The sequence below is a fragment of the Colossoma macropomum genome, unplaced genomic scaffold (assembly GCF_904425465.1).
Source record: "Colossoma macropomum unplaced genomic scaffold, Colossoma_macropomum, whole genome shotgun sequence".
In the NCBI taxonomy this organism is placed as follows: Eukaryota; Metazoa; Chordata; class Actinopteri; order Characiformes; family Serrasalmidae; genus Colossoma; species Colossoma macropomum.
In genome coordinates this window covers 24,128,043-24,142,272 of record NW_023494787.1, presented here as the reverse complement: position 1 = coordinate 24,142,272, position 14,230 = coordinate 24,128,043, and the positions used below count along the sequence as shown (strand labels likewise).

Sequence of the window (14,230 nt, the reverse complement as noted above, 5' to 3'; positions counted from 1 at the left end):
TCGAGAGAGTTAAAGTACACCGTTGTGTAACCGGCAAAATGCAGACCCGGTCACGTGTGTTTGCGTGAGCCATTGCTGCTGCTATTACAGTGGAAGAACTGTCACTATGCTGTATCAGACCCAAGCAGCAAATGCACACAAAGGAGCCTGCATCACGTCTCGATGTCATCACTGACTGAGGTGAAGTGCTTTTGCGGAGTGCTCTTTCCCACCTCTCAAAGGGCACTGGCATTTGAAGAATCCACTAAGCTCAGCGAACAATAGAGCATTTTTCGTCTCAAGGGGCATTTTTAATTAATGAATCATTGTCAGGCTCAGAAGCAGATTGTCACAATGAGCCCACACTCATATCAACAAGCATTTATCCTGAAAACTTTACCTAGCAAATCCTGCAAAAAGAAAAAGCATGGGTGTTTATTTGTTTCAGGGACCTGAGGTAGCAGTGAGCTGTTGGAGGGAGTTGCCTCATTATTGAAACTAAGACAGAGGAGTTTTAATGAATGAGTATGTACCAACCTGCTTGAATGTTTCAGAAGCCGGAGCAAAAGGCAACATATGTGCTGTGTTATCTCCTAAACCCAAAGGGCCATATATGACTAGCAACTTACATATTAGTTTCATTCAAGCAATAGAACACAAGCGTAGTTATCGTGAGTAGTATTACAGCTGTGATTTGGTCTTAGATCATCAGTCTGTGGCAACCTACAAATCCAAATCTGTATCCAAAGTGTTCTATTATTTTTCTATTAACGTTTATGCAAAATAAAGAAAAAAGGAAAGTATAGAAGCCCCGAACAGTGTATAAAGTGTGCTTTAATGTTGGCAATTCCTTACACCAAAAAAGTAGCAGCCTTTTGCGTTACGGATAGAGCCATAAAACTATCGCAATGTCACGTTCAGCTCAGCTTTTTCAGTATTTGTCAGAATAACATAATGTCATTTTGTTCCATGCAGTCTGTAAAGCAATTTACAGTCCATCTGGTTTGTGGACTTGCCAAATGAAAAGTTTGGTTATGGGCAAATGACAGGTTCAGAATTTAATGCAGTCTTCTGTTATACTTAGAATCTGACTAAGTGCAGTCAGATTATATTTTAGAAGTCATCTGATTATCTGTTTTTATATGTGCTAAAGTAGAAACATGTGGTTAGCATAAAGCAAGTCAGAAAAAACACTTTGCTTGAACCCTGCCATATAACGTTGTACCATGCCATAAACCATGCCATAAACATGCCATATGCTGTCATGAGTTCAGTAATATAACAGTATAATATAAGAGTGTGATCTTGCAGTGTAATTGTCAGCATTTGATGTCACAAGAGTACCTGATAGTAGTAACATGACACTGATATACTACTAAACAAAATCTGTCATGACCACATGACAGCATGACACCTTAAGACTACTGCCATGACATGTTCAGAACATAGTTATGTTAATGTTTGGCACTAGGGTTCAGGTAAAGTGTTACCACGAGTAGTTATTTAGCAGCAGTATTATACAGTTATTATGAACATGCTGTTATTTGTGATAAGTATAATGCTTCTTGATCGATTAGATTGCATCATCAGAACTAACTGTTGTATTAAGGCAAATAATTCATACTAGTGTAAATGATCATAATGAATAACAATTCCAATAAGCTTCCAGCACTACATGCTTGGCTCCCTAATAAGTCTTATGATTAGTAACTGAATAGCAGACTGTTTAAACAAGTTTAAACAAGTACTGCAGTTACTCCATCACAGTTATCATTACCTCTACTTCATCATAGTGTGAAATAAGTGCCATTTGTTCTGTTGTCGCTGTAACGAAGAGAACAGAAGCTTAAGGGGCTTTTTCATCTGTTGAGATGTGGAACAGATTTTGAAGCTAAGCACATTCACAGCTTTAAAATACAAATTATTGCATGTAGCGCAGCCATTGAGCCGTTCCAGATGAATTTTCTGTCTCCGATATGGAATAGGACAGACAGAAGAAATGCTAACTAACAACATACAGGGATTCCTCATCTGACCTTTCAGTCGGTCTCAAACTGATGATGTTTTGACGTTTAGCTCTTTTAACTTGCATGTTAACGTTTGCATAATTTCTGTGATCTTACCTATTTATCTTTAGCAAACCTTGCAAAACAAGCAGTAATCATTATCACGGGAGGAGAAAGAGAGCGAGAATTTGAAAGAGTGGCGTAAGAGAGAGGATGAGTTTTCAGCTATTTTAGCACGCAGTGATTTGGTTTGAAATTTCGGGCTATGGAAGGTGCTCAAATGAAGGGGAAATTGCCTTCGTGCAAAGAGAAACAAATTACATCTGTAATTATGCAAATGAACTGTGGTTGTTTATGAGAGCAGGGGAGAAGCGTGATGAGGAACAAAATGTGCTTGAGCCAGCAAGAGGAATCAAAACCCTCCTCTGAATATGTCGAATGAGGTAGAAAAGACTCCATTCTCATACAGTATGAGCTCCTCTTCAGCCATACGGGCAAAATTAAGAGGCTCACTAATAACTGCACTGTAATGATAAACATGTCTGGCATTTTAAAATGATGCCTGGAAATTCAAGAAAGACAAGTGAATGTAGCTCAAGCATTGCAGCTCACAATATTCACGAAGATAACAAGGTCTTTGAAATAAATCCATTTCTTTTGAAACACAATTTTGAACCAAATGGATGTATATTGGATTCAAATTGTATGTACATGAGCATGATGCTAATTAGCCTGTCAAGCCAACCTTGACATTAAAATGACATCTTGCCTGAGGGCATGGCTCTGCAGCTATCCAGTAGTGTGTATGAAGGGCCCATTTACAGTGCACACACCCGCCAGCGCCATACAGTTAACCACCCATTCAGCTTCACTCAGCAGACGCCTGCACTTGAGCACGAATAAAATGGTTTGGCCCATTGGCAAGAAAATAGAGGTTCTTCATTAGACTGGATGAAGGCATATTTGCACATAAGCGTTTCATGTATATATGGCGTATATTACAGTCATTATTTTCAGCAGAAAGGCCTGCATATTCAGACTGCATTTAGTGTTGCCCGTAGTGTATTAGTCTACTCAGGCTTTAAGCTTTACATTAGATCTCGTGTTTATGCATAGAACTAGTTTAGTTACTAACCCTCCATCTGCAAATATACTGTACTACAGATTTAGTTCCAACTTAATCTAATTTGCTGTGCCCTTCTTACGGTTCTGTGTAGAAGTCAGAGACCACCCTTCATGTATTGAATTTCAAATGAAAATGAAATGGGACCTGCTTTAAATTTTTCAAAGAAAGAGGTTTTTCCACACATCTAAAGTTCAGTCTTAGAAGTTGGTTGCATTTTCTGCTTCTCATGGTCCAAGTAATCCCAAACACATTCAGTGAAGTTGAGATCTGGGCCCTTGGGTGGTCAGTCCTTTGTTTGAAATTTTGATTTGCAAATTTTCTTCTTTTTTTTTTTGTCTTTTCTCAGTACCATCTTCTTAACAGCTACACATCCTTTCAGAGCCACACTGTTGAGTTATTTTCTCACAGTGGATAGATGGACAGAAAGACCTGTGGATTTCAGTTCTAAACAAGGTTGGAGGATGATTTTCTCCTGCCTCTCCACTGCGAAAGCTTTAAGTGCTGTTTATCTGATTATGACAGTTTTACCAGTCTGATTATGACAGTTTTGATGGTCTCCCGGCTCTTGCACGGGCTGTTAGGAGTCATTTTCTCTACATATTTTAATTATTTTTTGAGGTCCAGTTTTGAAAACTCTAGTTCTTTTTTCACTTGTTGTTTTTTGTCTTTCCCTTTCCTCATGCGAGAAAATTATTTTATACATATACAATCCCCTTAGAAATATCTCCTCAATACTCTACTTAATGGCCATTTTGACCAGAAAGTAATTAAATAAAGGATGGTCTCTCACTTGTGCAAAGTATGGCACTTAACATTAATGCAGCTGATCCAGCCAGTTATGGACTTTTTTGACTTTCATTAGCTTGATCAGGTATGGAAGCTTATGGCTGGAAATGGAGCTCACAGAAAGGAGTTGGTGATCACTGGTCTAGATCAAGGAGTTGAAAGAACATTATGACCAAAAATGCAAGTGCAAAAATGAATAGATAAAAAATGAATAAATGATACTAATCAATGGCTATAAGCTTTCATTCATTATTATCACTTATAGGAAAAGTATCTGTTCAAAAAAGGGCTTTTGGTTGACAGGTCACTCTGTTCAGATTACTGCTTTAACTGGGAGGTGAATAGACCCTATGTAACACTCTATCACACTGGTAAATCCTGCCATTTTAAAATGGTCACCCTCTTCTACAGCCATCAGCTGCGGGCACCCAGGCAGCCCCATCTACGGACGCACCATAGGCAACGGCTTCAACCTGAACGACGTGGTGAGCTTCTCCTGCAACATGGGCTATGTGATGGAAGGCCCGGTGCGGGCTCAGTGCCAGGCCAACCGCCAGTGGAGCCAGCCACCACCAACGTGTAAAGGTGGGGAAAAAAGTTAAGTCTTCTATTCACATGGAGCTTTGGCTGATCCGCCGCCTGCCAAAAAAACACTGCAGTGCACTCTGGGTAAGGAGGGGCAGCCGCTGTTGTTGTGGCACCGCGTCAGTAGCTGCCCTCTTTGGGGTGAAAAGGGAAAGGGGTGAGCATTGCTAATGCTGCATTGTAGAATTTGGTAGCATTGGAATTATATGACCTGGTGATGTGTTCATTAAATGAAATATGCTGGAAGCTCTGCTTTAAGGATTTACAGGCATGTGTCATGGTGTTTGCATCAGGATGAATTAACATTTGCATGGGGTTGAACTGTTGTTGATTTTACTGGGGAATAAGCACATGCCAAAATGAAGACCAAAGATCTTTCTGACAGACAGGCCTTCATGGCTCTGTGCCATGTTTCTTTACAAAGTTCATCAAGTTTTCTTAACAGTATCAGATCAGTGACCTACTACCTATAAAGTATGAGTATGTAGTATCACAATACTATAAATGACAGTTCCTGTTACCTGAGTTAACGTTACACGTTAAACAATATAGTAGTATGTATGTAGTAGCAGTGATTACTGCTTTTCTCAGTTTTGTGCTTTGTATTAATGATGATTCAGAAGAGTTTGCTGTCACTTGCTCACTGCTTCTGGCAAATAACACATGCACCTCTTGCTCCATCTTCCCTCTCTCCCTCCCTTCTTCCCTGTGTTCAGTGGTCAATTGCTCTGATCCCGGGATCCCCGCCAACTCCATCAGGCAGAGCAAGATCGAGCACGGCAACTTCACCTTCGGCACAGTGGTCTTTTACGACTGTAACCCAGGCTACTACCTGTTCGGCTCCCCCGTCCTGACCTGCCAGCCTACCGGCCAGTGGGATAAGCCTCTGCCCGAGTGCATTGGTAAGTCGGCGGTGCGTTTGGTCCTTTCAGATGAACGGCCAAAACTTGGCAGCAGCGTTGCGCTGTTAATTAGCATCGTTCCCGTAATGGAGGCGGAAACAGTTGAGTGACCCTCTCCCGCTGCTTTAGATCAGTGCATTAATTGAGGGACAGGTGGAACACAGACTTTTTGCAGGCCGACTAATTAACGATGCCAGCTTCGTGGCTGATCCCTGTCTTATTGGGTGCACATCCTGTGAAACGCCAAACATCCTACGCAGCTCTTCGGTTCAGTGAGGTGCTCTAGGCGCCAGCTGCAGAGACAGAGCTGCTTTAGCTCTGTTGTACCTTGACAAGACTGTAGTTACTCTCTCATACCATCCACAGCTACTCACCAAACCTCACTAATCTGAGGGAGGGCCCTAGTCTTTTCCATATCCACTGACAGGTCTGAGTTTGTCAGGGGACGTTTGTAAAACTAATACAAGGCTTCTGATCTGTTGGCTTCGGCATATCTAGTACAGCAAGGGAGCTCGCTAATCCTTAACGAGACTGCATCCACACTGTGTAAATATAGAGCTCAGTGTGCGTTCTGAATGCTGAGTACCTTCTGAATGAGGAGGAAGAAAAAAGCCCAATCCCCATGAAAACAAGCATTGACAGACATTGTTGAGTATTAAATTGGTGTGTAATGTGTTAACAGTCTATTATTTTTTGCAGAAATATTGTTGCGCACTAGCATTTCCTTTGAGTTTAACTTTTCTCTGAGTTTAACTTTTAATCACATCATTGCCAAGCAACTTTTATAGGAAGTGCTTTGGAGATGACACAGAAAGGCACTTCTACAATCTGATGATGGCAGCATTCTCGGAGGAAACTATATTAGCACCTCACTTATTGTGAAATCGACTCGGACTGAGCTGTAATTAAACTAAAAGACAAACTTAGTTTGAAATACTATTGTACTGTAATTATACTCATTTGGTGACAATGCATGCTTGCCTGTGTGTGTATTTGTGTGTTTATGTGTGTGTGTGCATGCGTGTGTGTGTTTTTGGCAGTGGTGGATTGTGGACATCCTGGATCTCCTCCCAATGGAGTACTGAGTGGGGACAAGTTCACCTTTGGTTCCACGGTGCGCTACTCCTGTACGGGTGGACGGCAGCTGAAGGGCGAATCCTCTCGAACTTGCCAGCTCAACGGCCACTGGAGTGCACCCATGCCCTTCTGCTCAGGTACTGTATGCGCACACATACACACACATATATCAGTCAGCCAGCATAGTCTTCAGAGGTACTGTCTTACAGCATCTTATAGAAGAACAGTGACTTCTGTGAAACTCATTATCTCTCTCTTATGACAGTTCTCTCAGTTAACATCATCATCTAGGTTTGAAAGTCTTCAGAATACACATCTATCCATGCAGAAGAACTTCACCTGAAACCTAAAAATCAGAGAGTCAAGGAAATAAATCTGATTTACAGTGTCTGAGTGTTGGCCCAATCATTTGATTCCACAGCCATCTATGGCCAGGTGTCCAAGAGAGCAAAATTGGCTTTGCTCTCTTTCCGAGTGGCTAGATTGGCCCTATCTCTCCTTCCCCATCCTCCCTAGAACAATGCTAACCAAGGTGGACGTAACAGTATTGGCAGTCAGTGAGTGTTCTCCTCCAAGAGCATTGAGCTGTCTGTTGGAGGAGGCATGTGCTAGCCTTCACCCTCCCAGCTTGGTAGCATGGTGTGGTTTGTGGAAACTTGGTGAGTGCAACTGAAAATGACTAAATTAAGGAGAACACTTGGTAACAAATTTTCCCTTTACTTAAATCTAGTCAACCATCCAAGACATGCTAAACAAAGTACAAAAACATTTGGGCTTCAAATGGCTGCTACTGCTGTTTTTAGCTAAGGAATGTACTTTTTGTTCATTTTTATAGGCATTAGTATATCATATAGTGTTAGAAGCCACAGCCATGTCTTTTCGAGATTACTTTTTTTGCTTGAAGTCTATGATGTTTGTGTGGGTTTATGCACCAAACACATTAATATCTCATTTTTACATCAGCATTTTCCAGCCTCTCTGTATCCCTTAGAATTAAACATGCTTTATGAGCTTTGTTCTGATTGGCTGAATTTAAATTAGATCAATTAAAAAATGAGCTTAATTTCCATACATGGACGGTGTGTACTGAGGAGTGAATGGTATGTTTTGAATCTTTAACAATGTTTACATATTACATCATAGTCTTTTGTTTAAAAAATAGGATTCTGTTATGCAGTTACCTTGATGCTATTTGATGTGGTCTTAGCTATCATTATTTGATAGCTACTTTATCATCTCAACTTCAGTGCAGAACCTCAGACCAAACATGTCTTGGTTGATTGGTTCCAATGTGATAAGGGGAAACGTGAAAATTTGGCATTTCTCCTCACTACACATTGGAAGCTGGAACTATTTATTTCTCTGAGCACATCACTAACTAAGCTCCTTAAAATGCACATATTCACATGAACATAAGGAAATTCCACTTCTTCTCTTCTGGCCCTTTTTAAAATGGGCCCCAAAAGAAGTTGCTGGCTACAGAAAGAAGGTAGGGTGCACTGGGGTCTATGTGTGTAGGCACCAGTCTGCAGTCTGCTCAGCCCTGCGTGGGCACATAAAGCAGCGCCACACGCTTAATGCAGAACAGCAGACTCTAGCACTTTGCCCCAGCGCAGTGCTGCACTCCCGCATCCACTTCCAGCCCTCCTTACCTAACACGAGTTGTTTTTTCCCCTTTACCTAATGCAGCAATCCATATACAAACAGTTTTATAGTGTGGCAGTGTGGATGGAAAGTGTTACGGGGCGATATTTGATTAAAGATGCCTACGACCCCATGGGGAGAGCAGTGAAGGCATTTGTTGCGGATTCTTGATTTATCTTTTCCTCCTGTTAGAATGATGTGACTCTCTTGGCAATTAGGTCTACATGCTAGTGCTCCGCTGGGATAGAGTGTGAGTGTTGGTTTGGTAGGAAATTGATCTGTAGATTCTTGGTGCCATTTAATGCTTCCTGTCCTTTTTATTGAGATGACATGCCATCTGCTTTGGGCCAGATACTGCAGAGGAAAGGACACACACAGAAAACACACAAACACACACACTTTGTTAACTCGCACAGTCCGTAAAGCAAGGACAGGTACACAGGCCAAACCGAGGAAGCTACAAGCATTTTGAAAGAACTAGAACAAGAAAGGATGTCTTACACCATTCACTCACCCATTCCATTCACTGCCACTGCTCTTTCTTGTGCAATAGTACCAGCTCAGCAAAAACCCGCAGAGCTCTAGCCCTACAGTCAGGCAACCTCTGACAGCAGCCATGGCCCTCTACCAGCCCTGCGTAGACACTTTATTTAAGTCTTCCTGCAGCTTTACACTCTGACAGGTCACAAACTAGGTGCCAAATAGTCTTGAAATAAATGTACTGGAAGCAGCCAGGGCTAATCTCATCGTTATTAGGATTCAAGGACCTCCCTGCCAGGGTTCATCCAGGTCCACACTCTTCCTGAGCTGGGTTTCGAAACATTACATCACATTGTCCTTGAGACTTTTCAAAGGGGAATTAATTATGAATGCAGAGAGCATGTTGCGGAAAAAAATACCTGAGCTGCTGGCATTTGGAATGCGCTCTGTGGCAGTGTGGTACACTGAACTCCACAACATTTTCCTCAAGACCTTGATAATACAAAGATGCTGCTGCCCTTTTAGAAATATGTGGCACGCTACACATCTTCAAAAAGATGATTTTAAGAGTGAAAAACTTTTTTTGGAAGTGGTGCAGGACTAAACTGTTACTCACACCCCTTACTATATAGTTTATATATTTGTAGTTAATATAAGCAATTAATACACAAGCAGATGTATTAAGAATGAGATGGGGGCCAAAAGTATTGTTGAGTTCAGGTATTTCGGCCACACTCGTTGCTAACAGATATTTAAAATTGAGCATGTAGCCATTCAGTCTCCACTGGCAGTGGAATGGGTCATACTGAAGAGCTTAGTTTCTTTGAACGTGGCACGGTCATAGGATGCCACCTTTGCTCTAACTAAGTTCATGAAATTTCTGTCCTGCTAGATCTGCCCTTGTCAACTGTAAGTGCTATTACTGTGAAATCAAAGTTTCTAGGAGCAACAACAGCTCAGCCATGACGTGGTGGACCACGCAAACTCACAAAGCGGGGTAATCGAGTGCTGAAGTATGTAGCGCATAAAAATCACCTGTCCTCTGTTGAATCACTCACTACATAGTGTGTGATCAAATTTTAAACTACCCCTGGAAGCTACATTAACACAAGAACTGTGTGGTGGGAGCTTCATTAAATGATTTCCCATGGCCATGCAGCAGCACACAAGCCTAAGATCACTGTGTGCAATGACATCAAGTGCCAAACATCAACTGGAATAGTGTAAAGCACGCCGCCACCGGATTCTGGAGCATTGGAGTTCTCTGGAGTGATGAATCTGGCAGTCTGATGGACTAATCTGGGTTTGGCAGATGCCAGGAAAACTCCATATTAATACCCATAGTTTTGGAGTGGAATGTCCAACAAGCTCATATAGGTGTGATGGTCAGGTGTCCCCATACTTTTGGCTGTATAGTATATATCAGTATCAATGGCTATCCGTATTGGGTTAATATCAGAAGATAATGCTAGGTCAGGTATTAGAAGGGAAAAAAAGAATGAATCAGATTAAATCCTGTTCCCAATGTTACCTGAAGTAACACATTGTGTGATATGATGATGTTAGCTGTGCATTTCTTCCTGAGAATTAATAGAGTGTTTAAGTAGTTGGGTAGTAGTAGTAAAGAAGAAAATATCGGACACAGAAATCTCAATTTTTACCCTCTGGATGGGGGCAGAATGTTTAATATCTGGCCTGCAGTGAAGAAACTTTTTTCAAAGATACAGCAGCAGACAGAGCAGCAATTTTGTCTTGCACCTCAGGGAATCTGTAGATTGCACCTTCTGGGATCTTCTATAAGAATCTTCTGTCTCAATGGAAGATCTTTTCCAATGAACAGAAGGCATTAAAAGACTGGTGAGCTGGGTATGCTGTTTGGGATGCTTTTACAGTGTTTTGTCCTGCACTCAGCTCTGCCCTATATTGCACACTTTCTCTCCACATCCCTATTCCCCCAACACCACCATGCTGTCTCCCTTACAGCTCATTCTAATGTATTACACTGTGATCTCACACACAGACACAGACACACACACACAGTCTCCTGATCACACGCTCTTAGATTAGACCTTCATTGAGTGCCTGTGACCCGTAAAGGGAAAATGCAGACACCGGCTCATTCCAGCCCCTGTGTACACACACTCCCAATCCCCTCTGGCTCCATGACCCAGAAATAGTTCAGGAAAGTGAGAGAAAGAAGTGAAGGCAGAAGGCAACTTTCTGCCTCTCTCTCTCTCTCCTCCTTTCTCCTTCCCCATCCATATCCTCAGGTCCTTAGAGACATCTCTTACCTTCCCACAGTGTTCCTTGTACCTCCAAGGCTTTGTGTTTTTCCAGTCCTGGTGTAGATTAAGAGCTGAATAAGTTTGGTTCCTGGGGCTGTGTGTTGCAAAAAGTGTGGACACATACAATACCAGTCAAAAGTTTGGACTTACTTATAGAATGGTTTTCCATGGTTTTACAGGTTTCTGCATTTCAGAATTATAGTACAGAACTGTAAAGTAGCAGAAATGGAATTCAGTGAACAAAATGTTTTAAGCAAATCTTATTATTTTTTTTATTTTCTTATCTTATCTTATTACTTATTACTCTACTTTAGATTTGTCAAACTTTTACCTTGAAGCTTCACACATTCTCAGAATTCTCCCTAGGACACTTTTCTAACTGAAAGAAGTTCCACACAGGCTGAGCAACTATTCACTGCTGAAAGTGACTTCTTTTTGTAGGTAGTTAAAAAATCACTTTTAAATATAACTTAAAGGTGGGTGGAACCTTGGAAAAATTTCCAATTTTTGGTGGGTTTTGTTGCTGTTTTTGTTTCATTAGCTGAAAGCAGGAGGAAGGCAAATGGCTAACATACTGCTAGGAAATTAAATATATTATTTCTGCCGTAGAACTCCACAGTTTTCAAAAATCATCATTACAGCGGAGACAATAGATTACTCTATTGAAATGCATCGGATGAGGAGGGCAACAGGCTAAAAGCTAAAGTTAGCAAGGTAGCTGTTTGGCAATCTAGATATCTGACCTTAGTTTGGCTTTTTCTCTGACTGAGAGGGTAAAAAACCTTTCTGGCATACAATTTGTGCTGAATTAAGATAGAATCACTGTTTACAATTCTGTTCAAAAAACTCCACTAGTACCCCACACACATATACACACACTAAAGCTTTATTCAGGCCTAGAATTTTGGTACAAACCCGAATACAGCCAAGAGAATATTGTATCTGAGACTGACACGACACACATCATCATGATTTGATTCCAAACCTGACCCATGCCCTACAAAATACTATGAGAACCCAAAGGACATGATCATATTGAGTCTGACACTAACCTGAGTCCAGCAAAATTGTGTCTGAATCTGCCCCAAACTGGCCCATCATCAAGTGCTGAATAAAATCTAACAGGATAGCACCCTTGAATGGCCAGGACCCTTCGACGGATCCCAAGTTTTACTGCACACTTCTACACTACACCTAAGAAATAAATAAATAAGCCAGCTTGCATTGTAGTCTATGAAGTTACTGAATAGTAAGCCTTCATATATAACAAGCCTGGAATTTAAAAGGTCAAACAACTGTGTAGTAAATACAATAAAAAGCCACCATTAGATCACCATTAGATCACAGATAAATAAGATGAAAAAAATACATAAAATAATAAGATATAAAAAATCAGCTGTCCAAGATAAGATTTAAGACCTGCTAAATGTGTTTTTAATACTGCACTGTTCCCATGCAGTGTGATGCTGGTCTTTACCTATTTAATTCTGAAACTCTATTTCTTTACATAGATCCTATCATACATAACATACTGTACATATAACATAACATAAATACTTTGTAAACAAATTAAACCTCCTTTAGGCTGCATAACTGTACTCTCTTGAATCAGTTCGATGTTTATTTGGATCCATTTTCTCACAAGCGTGGGCCTTGTGAACCTTAGTGCTAAATTCTATCAACAACACGAGGGAGTGACTGCAGCACGCGACATTAACAACTGTTTTAAGAGAATGTAGTTGAGAGGAACAATAAAGTAAGGAGAAATACTTGTGCACAGGGTAAAATCTATTAAAAACTCTGCAAGAGGCAGGCTGTAAGAACCTGAATGTGAAATTTAAATCTGACTTTAAAGCCTGACACGTATTTGGAAAATGACATCCGAACCACACGACCCTGTCGTCTTTTGACAAGTGCTGAAGCGCTCAAACACACACGCTTACTCTTTCCCTCACATGGGCAGACACAAAGCAATCATATGTACACTTACAGTGGAGTCCAAAAGTCTGAAAATCTGGCATTTTTTCATTTAAAGCTGGAAATAAACAACAGAAAATTTTAGATTCTTGAAAAATGTAAATCAAAGAAAAGTAATGACAGTAAAAATGAGATGTTCAGACGACTCTGAGGTGGATTTGACCTACTGATCAGAGACTTTTGCTATATTTTTAAGAATTAAAATTCGTAAACTTTATAACTGATTGTAAACATTCGACGATTCTACTTTTTACTTAAATTGTTATGCTGATAATATCATCTGTAATAAAAAGCTTTGTGTTAAATTAGAAAGGAATGCAAAATAGGAGCATTTTCACCAGTGGTCTCGGACCTCCATACATACATAATCAGTAGTAATTAAGGGACTCTGAGACTGGGCCCAGTTTGTATGCATGTATCTGTGTATTTTGCATGTGATATGTGTTTGTATGTTGTGTGTGAAATACGTGAGGTTATTCAGGTGCCCTAGACTGTAATTTCATTCTTCTTTTTCTTAACCATCAAGCCAGCCAAAGCCATTATAAATGTTCAGCACTGTCAGCTGCCAATTCCAATTGCCTACACAGTTAAGTCCCTGCATTCAGGCCCCATTTGCTCAATATTATGACTGGACAGCCTTTTTTGACCCCTATCTGCTCTGCCGTTACAGCTGTTTATACTCTGCCTCCGACCAGCCTGCATTCCAATTAGCAGCACACAGACCAGGCTATGAGTCAGTGTGTGCTGCAGTGTCCAGCCAGTGGGTTACTCACACCTGTAGTTTAGCTGGCCCAATTAAAGCAGCAACAGGTGCAGAAGAGCACAGTGACTAGTAGCAGCCCACAGCTGAGAGGCTCTCAGCAGAAATTGTTATGCAGCTCTGTGCTGGCTAGCACTACTTAGCTGCAGACTAAACAAGCTCGCACACTGATCAAACTGGTGGTTCAGACCATAGGAACTAGGCTTTTCTCACATTATGGCTTAATTGGGTTAGCACTGAGTTATCATTTTCGTTCTGCTTTTCATTCAGTTGAAATTATGGGATTATTTTTATGTAATCACAACTACATTTGTATTTGATTTACATTCTGTTTTATTTAACAGCTTCAAATCTGCATTTCTGGCTTATTTTCTGTAGTTTTGATGTCAAGTGAAGATAAAAAAAGACAGAAATGCAAAGTATGTTTTTTCACAAAAAAAGGCTGAATGAATTAAATTCTAATTTTAATGAAATATCTCCTTTTCTACTTCTACTCCTTTTCTAATTTGGACTTTTAATCAAATTACTTCACTAGTTTCAATGAGCTATGAATCAAATGATTTTTGTCCTCATTGAAAATAAATGTAGCTTCCACAGCACTTGTAAACTGTTTTTTCTTTTTG

General features: G+C 40.6%; 1 protein-coding gene across 1 annotated transcript in view; it reads left to right on the top strand.

Moving 5' to 3' along the window:
• csmd3b (CUB and Sushi multiple domains 3b) overlaps positions 1–14,230 on the top strand; it is a 554,192-nt gene that overhangs the window by 484,473 nt on the left and 55,489 nt on the right. The window contains exons 54-56 of the mRNA XM_036566609.1: positions 4,309–4,482; positions 5,199–5,384; positions 6,425–6,598. Coding sequence (XP_036422502.1) covers positions 4,309–4,482; positions 5,199–5,384; positions 6,425–6,598 — 534 coding nt within the window. The remainder of the gene's footprint in view (positions 1–4,308; positions 4,483–5,198; positions 5,385–6,424; positions 6,599–14,230) is intronic.